The 11,943-nt window shown below is 36.9% G+C and overlaps 2 protein-coding genes across 5 annotated transcripts in view; one reads left to right on the top strand and one right to left on the bottom strand.

Annotated features, from left to right (window-relative positions):
- Nucleotides 1-1,324: 1,324 nt before the first annotated feature.
- LOC102603895 (pentatricopeptide repeat-containing protein At5g56310-like) lies at nt 1,325-8,343 on the top strand. 4 transcript variants are annotated; one of them, XM_006358671.2, is made up of 2 exons: nt 1,325-3,041; nt 8,272-8,343. In XM_006358671.2, exon 1 carries the CDS (start codon nt 1,333-1,335, stop codon nt 3,031-3,033), a length of 1,701 nt encoding a protein of 566 aa, XP_006358733.2. In that variant the 5' UTR covers nt 1,325-1,332; the 3' UTR covers nt 3,034-3,041; nt 8,272-8,343. The 4 variants fall into 4 exon arrangements, with proteins under 4 accessions (XP_006358733.2, XP_015169577.1, XP_006358734.2 ...); XM_015314091.1 differs by having other exon boundaries at nt 8,203-8,278; XM_006358672.2 differs by lacking the exon at nt 8,272-8,343 and adding an exon at nt 5,783-6,242.
- Nucleotides 5,110-11,943, bottom strand: part of LOC102606138 (kinesin-like protein KIF22) — a gene marked incomplete at its 5' end in the record, with an annotated part of 14,527 nt that continues 7,693 nt past the window's right edge. Inside the window, 4 exons of the mRNA XM_015314086.1 lie at nt 5,110-5,787; nt 6,262-7,134; nt 7,297-8,659; nt 9,899-10,026. Of these exons, the coding sequence (XP_015169572.1) occupies nt 7,019-7,134; nt 7,297-8,659; nt 9,899-10,026 (1,607 nt within the window). The remainder of the gene's footprint in view (nt 5,788-6,261; nt 7,135-7,296; nt 8,660-9,898; nt 10,027-11,943) is intronic.

Raw genomic sequence — 11,943 nt, 5'->3', positions numbered from 1 at the left:
TAAGCTAATAATGAGACCAAATGAGGGTAATTATGACTAGGATGACTTCAAGGTGATGCTTAGTGTGGATGCTATTATGGGATGCCTTTCATGCATTGCACAAGCATGCTTTGAGGCTACCTAGGAGTATAGTGCTCTTATGATATGAAAGCCAAGACTTGACCATATATATATATAAACTATGCTTAAGATGACCAAAAAGAGATACTTAGCTTAGGTGGTATTATGGGATGCTATTCATTCATTGCGCAAGTATGCTTTTAGGTTACTTGAGAGTAGTTCTATTATAGTATAGATGACTAAGAGTTGAATAATGCTTATATGATGCTTATGTTGGAGACTTTGCTTATTATTATGATATTGTCTCTTATGCTTATAGTTTATGTTTCAGGAAGTATATCATATGATTTTGGATTATGTCTTATATTGACTAACCTTTATCTCATGCTCTTATGGTGTTATGCTAGCTAACATATTTAGTACATTTTGTACTAACGCATACTTTGCCTACATTCTAATCAAATGTAGGGTTTCGGAGATTCAGTTCCATTCATGAAGCTAAGTTTCTAAGGAGCAAAGGAGTTGAAGATTTGGTAAGTCCTCATAGCTTCGAGGACAAACCCACTATTTCCTTTATTTTTTTTATTTTCATGCTTTGAGACTATTGTATGAGTTGTGTCCCAAGAGTTTTATTCAAGTTGTATTAGATGGTTTGAGACAAAGTTTAGAAAAGACTTCCGCTTGCTTTTATAAAAGACTTCGATTATATGGTTAAAGTTTTTTAAATTTCCGTACTTTTCTATTCTCGTATGTTATGATATGCTAAGGGCATGTATGAGACCTCTTCGGGGTCAAGTACGTCATGTTACATCTAGGGTGTACCCCTGGGTCGTGACATTGACGTTGAGGTATTTGGGGGCTGAAAGGTGAATGACTAATAGTTTTATATCAATTCAAATAGTTGAAGGGATTTTATTTAGACCTTTCTTCATTTAAAATGTACTCCATCTATCTTGTTTTAGTTATCATGTTGCGCTTTTTGAGAGTCAATTTGACTAACTTTTAAAGCTAAATCAGATTATAATAATTTGAAATTATAAAATAAAAATTTGATGTTTAAAAACTATATGAAAAGTACAAAAAGTTGCAATTTTTTCACATCAATTTGATAAAAAATACATCTTAAACTGTTAATCAAAGTTGATATTGTTTATGACAACTTAAATACGAGAGGGAGTATAAGTTCTTTCTACAAATATCACACCTATAAGTTCTTTGACAATATAATTCTTGAGGAGTCCTCAATGAGGGCACACTTTTTCCAAGAAGCAAATGTTGCGGCTATTTTCTAGGCCATCCTCTAAACTTGTTCATACTCTACTAAAACCCAACTCCAATCACCCCCATCACAACTACCACAAATCTAATCTTCAACTACAAGACACATTTTTACCTTTGCTTAAAAAATGTTCCAACGAAAATCACATTTATCAAACTCATGGCTTCATGGTACATCGTGCTTTAGATCAAGACAACTTTATTCTCAGCCAATTCTTCCACACATGTTCGGCCCTTGGCTTTGTCAGCTATGCATATTCAATTGTCACTTCAAACCCAAATCCAAACATATATCTTTACAATACTTTGATCAGTATTTTCTCAAGACAACGACATTTATCTATGGATGCAATTTGCCTTTATAAACAAGCTCGAGCCATTGGCTTATATCATGATACTTACTCTATCCCTTTTGTGTTGAATGCTGTAACTTGTCTCACCACCTCTAGGCAAATTCACTGTGAAGCTATTTTAACTGGATTGAACAATGATGTACATGTAGCAACGTCCCTTGTACGGATGTATTCTTCTTTTGGGTGCATTTCTGATGCACGTAAGGTGTTTGATGAAATGCGTAACAAAGATGTGGGCTTGTGGAATGCCATGATAGCGGGTTATGTTAAGGCTCATGATATGGACACCGCCAAGTACCTGTTTGATAATATGCTGGAGAAGAATGTGGTTTCTTGGACTACCATCATTGCGGGCTACGCTCAGGGGAATCAGTTTTCTCAGGCTATAGGTGTGTTCAGGAAAATGATGAGTGTGGAGGTTAGTGCTAAGCCTGATGAAGTAACCATGTTAGCTGCACTTTCAGCTTGTGCCCACTTGGGTGAGCATGAGTTGGGTGAATGGATCCATAGTTATATTATAAAACACAGGTTACATAGAAGTGTGTCTCTTAACAATACACTTATTGATATGTATGCAAAATCGGGCAATGTAAAGAAGGCAGTAGAACTGTTTGAGAGCATGGAAACAAGGAGTGTTGTTACATGGTCAACAGTGATTTCTGCATTGGCTGTCAATGGATATGGAAGAGAAGCAATTAACATGTTTCCACGACTGGAAATGGTTGGAATTAGGCCAAACAGTGTCACCTTTATAGCACTACTATCTGCATGTAGCCACGCTGGACTCGTGGAGGAAGGCAGATTATATTTTAAGACAATGGAAGAAAAACATGGTATTAGTCCTGACATCAGACACTATGGTTGCATGGTTGATCTTTTTGGGCGTGCCGGTTACCTCGACGAGGCTGCAAATATGGTTAAAATGATGCCGTTTGAAGCAAATGCAGCGATTTGGGGATCTCTTCTTGCTGCAGCCAGGAACCAAGGTCATGTTGAACTTGGGGAGCAAGCTCTGCAGCATCTAACTGAAGTCGAACCACATAATAGTGGGAATTATTCCCTTGTGTCCAATACATATGCTGCTCTTGGTAGGTGGAGTGAAGCTAGGGTAGCAAGAAAGATCATGAAGGACACAGGAGTCCAAAAGTTGCCAGGCGGTAGCTTCATCAAAATGAAAGATAAAGTTTATTATTTCTATTCAGGAGACAGATCACATCCTCAATGTGAGAGAATATACAGAGTTCTATCACACTTAAACAGGGTGTCAAAGACGGCACTGCATGAATATTGGGGATATGTAGAGCTGCTTGATGCTGATAGCCCTCAAGAGGACCACTTATAAGACAAGAGGTAGGATTTTGCATAACTTGACTGATTGTTTCAAGGATCTTAAGCTTCAGAAAATAACTCAACTAATGTTGAGCAGTTTAAGTTTACCTGCATGTGAAGTAAGTAGGACTTAAAAATAGCACAGTTTAAGATTCTTCATAGCACTTGACATTACAAAAAACAGGATGTATTATGTAAATCAGATTAATACCTTTATTCTTGCTTCTTCTGTTCTGAGCCCCCACTTCAAATCTTCTATTGGTGACTGGTACCTAATTGACCAAGTTAGCTAGGTTCACTAAGTTAGTGACAAATCATGCTACAAATTTTTTTTTGAATTAAGTTCCAACTGGTTGTTGAATTTCTTGGTTTACAGTGGCAGGAAGTATTTCCCAATACATTTTGTGAGCTCTCAAAGTGAATATTCCTTCTAAATCCAGTGAAGATGTTGTCCATGGGTCTTCCTTTTTTGGTTTTCTTCCTCTTAGTGCTCTAGTTATCATTTTTTATTAAAATGATACATAAACTACATTGCAATTTTCTGGCAAAAGTTCAAATTTCCCCCCTAAATATTGACTTCCTACCAAATACTCTAGCCATTATTCCTTTGTATTGTATTTGCACCATTTCTCCAGCTTAGCAGATGGATCCTCATTGCTTTTCACCACTATCCACTTCCACTGATACATGTAATTTTAAGAGCCACTTCAGCGGACACAGTTTCTCGAGAGTGAATGATGCCCATCTCTGCTTTCACTGAACAATCTCCCTGAAATGGAAATTACCTTTGACAAATACTCTAGTACAGCACAAAGAACCCCAAGAATATTCATCACTTCAGCATTAATAGTAATCATTATGGATCTTATCCCTCTTTACCACTCTTTTAATTGGTACCCCTCAGATTTAGTAGTCCATCCATCTGAACTAGCACCCACATACCATGTTGAGTAGCAGAAGATAAAGATTACAGACAGCCCAATATATAGCAGAACCCTTAAAGTTTCAACAGAAATCACCATGATTAATGGTGAAATAGAGCCGCATCTTTTCCAGCAGTGAATCAATGGGTTTTCACCGGAAGAATCCATGGAGTTTCGATGGGTCTGGAATGAATATTGAGTTTTTCAATGGTCATATTTGTGTAGTTGCAAATGCAGAAACTGACATCTTGAGATGTCCAGAGAAACCTAGGATTTTGTGAAGATTGGTTTGTAATTTTATTATTGTCAATACTTAGTCGAAATTTCCATTTTACTTTTATGGTTAAAGGTCATAGGAAGAATGATGGAAAAGTGTGATGTTTTTTGTCAATGATAATTCTAATCAAATAATAAGAATGTCGTCTTTCTTGGGAATTAATCAGTTGGAAGCAGTTCGAAGCAGTCTATGGTGCTTTGGAAATTTCCAATGAGAATCTGGTGACAGAAAACAGAACTAACCTCAAGTAAAAATGAAACCTACAATCTAAAAAGTCATTTAGTGCCCGTTTGGATTAACTTATTTTTGGGTGCTTTTGACTTTTAAGTTTTTTTTTTTTTTGGAGGTGTTTCGAAAGACTATAAAGTACATTTAAGCTCCCACTTTTAGGCCAAAAAGCTTTAAAATAAGATCAAAGTCGAAAGTAGGGTACCATCTACATGTGTTGTGAAAGGCAATCGCCTCATCGCCAATGGCGAGAGGTGAGGCGAGGTGAATCTTCATCGCCTATTAGCTTTGTGGCGAGGCGATCTTCAAAAGGCGACGCATGACGACAAAGGCGAGAGGCGATTAAGGCAAAAAAGGGGTCACCTTTTGTATTTTCTTAAAATAAAGTGACCAATTTAGGGTTTTAAAAGTCAAAAGGCAATTTTAAGATTTTCTTTCTAAATTTGCTCAGTTGCACTCATTAGACTACAACTACGGCTCCAACCTCGACTCAACTAGATTTCTCCGGCAACCAGCCGGACTTTTTCAGCCATTCCAAAGTCCAATCAATACATATTTCTTCTTTTCTTCTTCTTCAAATTTCTTCTTCCTTTGTTTCTTTTTCCTTCTTTTTCAGACTTAAGAGTACTTCTACCTTGTTTTTTTCTCTGTGTTTTGACTTCTGTTCTTTTTTTTTTCATTCAAGTTCTAGACTTTTAGTATGTACTATCTATTTTCAATTTTTGAATTGAAATATTGGCTAATTTGTTATTGCTATTGAGATTTGATTATTTATATACACAAATAAATATTTTAAATTTTGGTATTAATTGGCACCACACTTCAAAAAGGCGAGCGCCTCACCAGAACCTTGTTGCCTTTCGCCGTCCATAACACATCTACTTATGACTTTTAACTTTGACTTATAAGTTACTTTTTATAATCCCATCCAAATAGGCCCTTAGTGCACTACAGAAAGGGGTAAAATGCAGCATGCCATATCAGCACACTGTGCTTAATATGCACACATTGACTGAGGCTGAAGTGTCTAATAGGTGAATACTTCAGTTGAGGTGTCTACATGAAAAGAGATGACAACTTTAAGGGGCTGTCTATGTATTTGTCCATTAAAGGAGTGAGCTTCCCATTTTCAACCTTCTCAGTTTTTGGGTATGGTCAGGAACAAGTCATTAGCACTTCTCAGTGACTCAGGTTGAACAAACCAAATGCAGTCCTTGATATGTCTCTTGGCCCAGGCACTATTTTCTAATCTGCAATTCTTGTTACTTTTGCTTAAATTTTTCGTATACACAACTTGCTGATCTCTGTTAATTACTGCTTCTGCACTGTTATAGTTTACCTTAACAGTGCAGAAGCAGTAATTAATTGCATTGCAAGTGGACAGATCAACTATGGAGGATGTTTATATGCCTAAAAGGGATCAGATGGGTGAAACCTGGAAGCGTAGCAGGTGTCCTTAGATGCTGGAACAAGGATGGCATGGTAAGTAAGAAGGACGAGAGATGGAAGATTGTCCCGGCTTGTATTTGGTGGTCAGTCTGGATCGAGAGGAAAAAGAGGTGTTTTGAAGGAGTACAAAGCAGCTTACAGATTCTTAAGATGAATTGCTTAGGCCTATTTTATTTTTGGTGTGAGCAAAAACTATTAGCTCAAACAGAAGATATTTTTGATGTTTTAGACTTTTTGTAAAGATAAGTTGAACCACAAGATGTAAGTTGTAATACTTTTGTTGGGGAACTATACCTGTTGGTGTAGTATACCTGTGGATATATAGAAGTAACGTTACCTTTCTCAAAAAAATAAAATAGTTTACCTTAATTTCATGAAACTCTAGTATGCATTATCTAGTTGGATGCACATAGCTTGTTGTTGAATGCATAATTTAAGGTTAATAGAAGATTTGGTCTACCTTAGGCTAGATTTCTTTTCGAGATTTAGGTGGAATTCATGTAAGGGTCAACGAGTATTGTTTTCCACATGTCCTCACACCTGGTAGTTATGCAGCTCCAGCTTTGATAATATTAGCAAACTAGAACTATCATACAGAATAAGGATGTATACGTTACATCTGGGTAACGAGGAGGGATTTTTGTTCCCAACTTCTAATGGAGGTATAATAAAACAAAAGTAACTAGTTGAGGACCAAATTAGGACTTTTTTCTTTTCTTTTTGGTAGCTTACGACACTTAGAGAATACTAAAACAAAATAGTAAGGTGCATCTCGGACAACATCTTACGTTCTAAAGTGTTGAATTTACTGTTTAACTCATGGGATTAAATATTTGGTACATGTACATATGGTGACCTTTCACCCTGATTTGGAGAGTCATGAGATGGCACTTAAAAGAACCACCACTACACATGTTGAGCCCTTGTTCGGTTGTTCCCTTCCATATGTAATTCCTGCATTATCAACAATTTGAGCTTGGGAATGTGATTATAGCCTCTCACGGTTGCCAAGCAGCCGATTAACATCTTTATCTCTTGGATAAAGTACATCATCACTTGGTACCTAGGTTTTGAAAAAACTCCAAATGTGCATCATGTCTGGCATGTCATAGGCCAGTTGTTTAGAGAGTCAAAGCATAGAAGAAGTCATGCCCAAGACCTAGGCTTGCAAATCCCAATGCGACAAGAGCACTGCTATATAAGATGTGTACTTTTGGTTTCAAAAGACTAAGGAACCCTGTGAAGATGCAATTTAAAATATTCATAAGACAGTGAACATAGACTTAGTTTATGCTGAAGGTAAAAACAAAAGAAGGCAATGTTTCCTTTTTCTTGTTTATCGCAAAAAGACTTATATTGACTCGTTGAACAAGTAAAGATGGTTTCTCAAAAATCTTACCTCCAGTTCTGGTGTTGTCTAGTGATTTGGGAACAAGGTAATAATACATTTGATTTGATTTGCAAATGGACAAAGCGCTGGGAGATCTTAAGTCAGAGTGGCAGGGCTTTGTTCCTTCTCTAACACATCCAGGGACATGCATGTTCTCTAAGTTACTTTCTTCCATATCATGCATTTCTTCATAGTTTGGTTTCTTCTTTGAGCTAGAGGGACTCCCTATCAGGCCTATGCTAAGGCTGTTGACCTTAGATGCTGAGATATTATATGTCTCTTGATATGCAATGTCTGGCATGATCAGTTTAAGATCATTCAAATCAGCAGGTCCACTAAAACTTCTGCATTCACTGACCTCAATTGAATCGAGTACTTGACCTTGTGTTCCATTCAGAGTTATTGCATCAATATTGTAGGCTGGACATGCAGAATATGACTTCTCATAAGTGATAAAGTGCTTCAAAACTGCATGAGACACATTAACTTCTTCTAACTCGGAGCTCAAATGATTCTCCATATCAACTGATTTTGCATTTCTATGCTTTGTGTTTCTTGTTCTCAACTCCTTTCCTTGGACCTTTCCATCATGTAAATCTGCCACAATTCTGCCCCTGACCCTTGCTTTATTCTCTGGAATTGGTATCGCAAGAATTCTTTTGTTCTTATGAGTGGAACTGTTTATATTTGATGCACATTTGTGCAGTTGAAGCCAATTATCAACCTTTGAGTGGTTTTGGGTTGATACTCTTTGCATTGTATTTGCATGGTTCTTTTTGCTGAGTCTCAAATTAAACTTTTTGTGTATTGAATCTCTTTCTGATAGATGTTGTTTTGTAAAAACTGCCACCTTAGTGTCACTATCAGATGTTTCTTCGCTGAATTCTGTCTCATTATCCGCGCTGAATTTCGTAGTTGGACTGATAAGGCAGCTAGTTCTGGAAACACTGCTCTCTGAGTAGCATTCTGATGTTCCTTCTATAGGGAAACCCACAGACTTGGCACAGTGAGTGGATCCTTTCCCTTTTCTAGGAGGAAGCGAGGATCTACTTTTTAAGGCTTGGGATTCTACTCCAGCATTTCCTGATTTACTTCGGCTACAAACAGTAGGCCTCATGAATCTGGGGAAGTCTGCTAAAGGGGTAGATGTGACACTATCTTTTTGAAATCTCATGTTAGACCCTAACCCTTCAATGCATACATCTGAGAGATCCACTAGTTCAGTTAAAGAGGGTGGCGATATTATTGTAAGCTTTCCTAGTTTCTCATTCAGCTTCTTGATTTCCTGTGTGACACCATTGCGGTTGTACTCAATTCGGTTCATCTTCTGCAGCAGATTATTTATTGCAACTTCCTTTTCTGCCTTGACTTCCTGTAATTGAACATGTCATTGTAAAAATAGAGAAGCAGTGATGGGAGAGCAGGAAGTGTTTGCATCTGGATTCCGAGGTAAGACAGCCAATTCCTTATCTTTTGGATGAACAAGCCGTTAAATGTTAATTATGTCTTCATAATGGCATATCATATATAAAGAGTTAATCCTTTATGTATATCAGGAAATTCCTCTTGTGTTCGTGTCATGAGCGTGTATATTTTTCTACTTTCCTGCTTGAAGCTTAGAACATTATTATGGCAAAAAAATAAAAAAAATAAAAAATTTCTTAACTGAATTGTTGTTGTATAATCACTATTTTTTATTTTTTTTATTTTTTTTGAGAATGGCAACATATTATTCATTAGCACAAAGAGTGTTAAATTATGTCTAGTTTTAATCATCTCCCTATTTCTCCGTAAAAGGCTTTGTCTTAATAACTTCAACTTGTTAGGACCATATGCATGCCGAATGGTTTTTCCTCGTATGTTTATGCAACACTTTTGAATCATGTAGGTCCGTCCAATCTAGAAGTTGAGGCTATTAGTGAGACTGCAACTTAACTTTCATACAAGTTAAATACCAAGTCAAAAGCGCCTTCAGTTCAACTTTAACTTCAGTATCTCTCATTTCAACTAACATTAGCTCCTAACCATCTGTTTCCTAATGGACTGTTCAATTCCTGTCAAATTTATCATCTCACCTTACTCAAATGTTCTATAGGCCTTAAGGTCTTAGAAAAATAACTTAGCCCAGAAAAAAGGGGTGTACTGAAAACATAAAATGATCAAATAAGCATCTTCCCTGTGTAGCAGTTTCAGTATTAGATCAGGTGGAGCCAAATGTACTCACAGTATGCATATGGATTATGAAGATGTTAGTCTACTCATTTCCGTGGTTGAAATTTGAATCAATAAAAGATCTTATTTGTATTGATGACTCCATGCCATTAATAATGGCCTATATTTCACATTCCTACTAAGTTTGTTTGTGGTTGTGATTTCAGCAAGTAGTTTTGTATTGAAGTTGATGTACACCATATTGGATTTTTCCAGTACTGTTGGACAATCAGGACAACATATTGAACTAGTTATAACCAATCAATTACATGACAAGAAATGAAAAGAGATATGTTGTGTGTCATTCTCAAAAAAAAAAGATATATGTTGTATGTCATAATAATGTAAGTAGTTGCATGATTTCCAGTACTAGGCTCAGTTGATTGTTTCAGTGACTTACTGTTGATTCTTCATTTCTTAATTGAACCAGTTTGGCTCGTGTTGCAAAATTTAATGTACACAATGTCTCGCACAAATCTTCTTCATGGGGACTAATATGAACCAGCATTAGTGTTTTGGAATCATCACCTGGATATTAAGAAAGCAGATGAAATTCTGGCATTATTTGTGTGACTATACTAAAAAGGAGTGAAGAAAATGTCATCTACTTGTCTAGATTTTGCATGTTAAGTGATAAATGGGAAGTTTATTGGTGTGAATATACTAAAAAGGAGTGAAGAAAATGTGAAATTTTCTACTAGTCTAGATTTTGCATGTTAAGTGATAAATGGAAAGTGTCCATGAGAATGTGACTCACAAACATAATTTCTAAATGCTGCATATGAAAAACATTTGTTGACAGTCCAATGAGTATGAAAAATATTTAACAAGATAAGAACTTGCTTAGTTCAAGTTACTAGAACAACCAGGAACATCAAAGAAATTGGGGTGTTCTATTTCCACGCGTTATACATCTCTCAATGATATTTTAACCTACTGACTGATGCTGGTCCATAGGTCTCCCTTCTTAGGCTCATGCTACTGGTTTCTGCTTCTAATATGCAAAGAAGACCAACAAGAACATATGTAGACATATGTATGTACAAGCATTTCAATCTCTCCATCCTCTAAGATTGAACGTTGAGTTTTCCACTTAGCTCTTTGCCATCCTACAAGCTGCACTTACAGCAAGGTTAGACTGAGAAAAGGTATGGTTTTACAATTCTTTTGATTGAATCGGTTATGTGGTAGAGGATGGTATTGCATACCAAGCCTATGTTTAATCCTAGTATTTTAATCCACATTGTGGAATTCCTTAAGCTCGCTAAAAGTCTAAAACAGCTGGAAAAAAAACGCAAATCACTGAAAGTGTTCAGTTATCTCTCTCTCCTTTGTCCCTTTTCTAATTCATTCTCAGCACTTTAGTTCTTTCCTTTTCTCTCACCGTCTAGGAAAATGATGTCCACAAGAAAGGCCAGGAGAAGAAGAGATAAGGGTATGTTTGAACTTATGTGCAAAGGAGAAATCCCCGGGTCCTGATGGATATCTGATGGTATTCTTCCAGACTTTTTGGGCCTTGTTGAAGGAAGACATCACCAATACAATTCAATTTTTCCATTCTAATCAAATTTTTGAGAAGAGCTTTAATGCAACTTTTATTACTTTAATCCCAAAGAAACCTGGAGCATCAGAGTTGAAGGATTTTAGACCAATCAGCCTGGTGGGGGGAGTCTACAAGATCATTGCTAGATTGTTGGTTGAAAGGCTAAAAAAGGTGGTGTCGAAATTGATCAACAAACATCAAATGGCTTTTGTAAAGGGGAGGCAAATCATGGATGCAACACTCATTGCTAGTGAATGCATTGACTCAAGAAAGAAAGGAGGAGCCCCTGGTCTAATGTGCAAATTGGATATTCAAAAAGCCTATGACCACGTGAATTGGTCTTTCCTTCTGAATACTCTTAGACAAATGGGATTTGGCAGCAAATGGATAAAGTGGATTGAGGTGTGTATAAAAACAGTCAAGTTTTCTGTCCTTGTGAATGGGGAACCCGTGGGGTTTTTCGAATCAGAAAGAGGGTTGAGACAGGGTGATCCATCCTCTTTCCCCTTTCTTATTCATTTTGGCAATGGAAGGCTTTGATAGTATGATGAGGATTGCAACACAAAATAGATGGATTAGAGGTTTCAAGTCGGAGATAGAGTGGGGGAAGAAAAAGAAGTGTGTCATCTGCTCTATGCGGATGATACTATCATCTTTTGTGAACTTACAGCAGAACAGATTAGCTACATCAGAGTGATTTTGGTTTTGTTTGAAGCAGTTTCAGGGTTGAAAGTAAACTGGGGAAAAAGTAGTCTCTTTCCGGTAAATGAGGTCCCTCAGATCCAGCAACTAGCAAATATATTGGGATGCAAAGTGGAGCATTTGCCTACCATATACCTGGGCATGCCCCTGGGTAGCAAACACAAAACAATGGAGATATGGAATGGTATTCTGGTGAAAAC

The sequence above is a fragment of the Solanum tuberosum genome, unplaced genomic scaffold, assembly GCF_000226075.1.
Source record: "Solanum tuberosum cultivar DM 1-3 516 R44 unplaced genomic scaffold, SolTub_3.0 scf00276, whole genome shotgun sequence".
Lineage (NCBI taxonomy): Eukaryota > Viridiplantae > Streptophyta > Magnoliopsida > Solanales > Solanaceae > Solanum > Solanum tuberosum.
The sequence above is the reverse complement of the archived record's forward strand: the minus strand, read 5'-3'. Positions and strand labels throughout refer to the sequence as shown.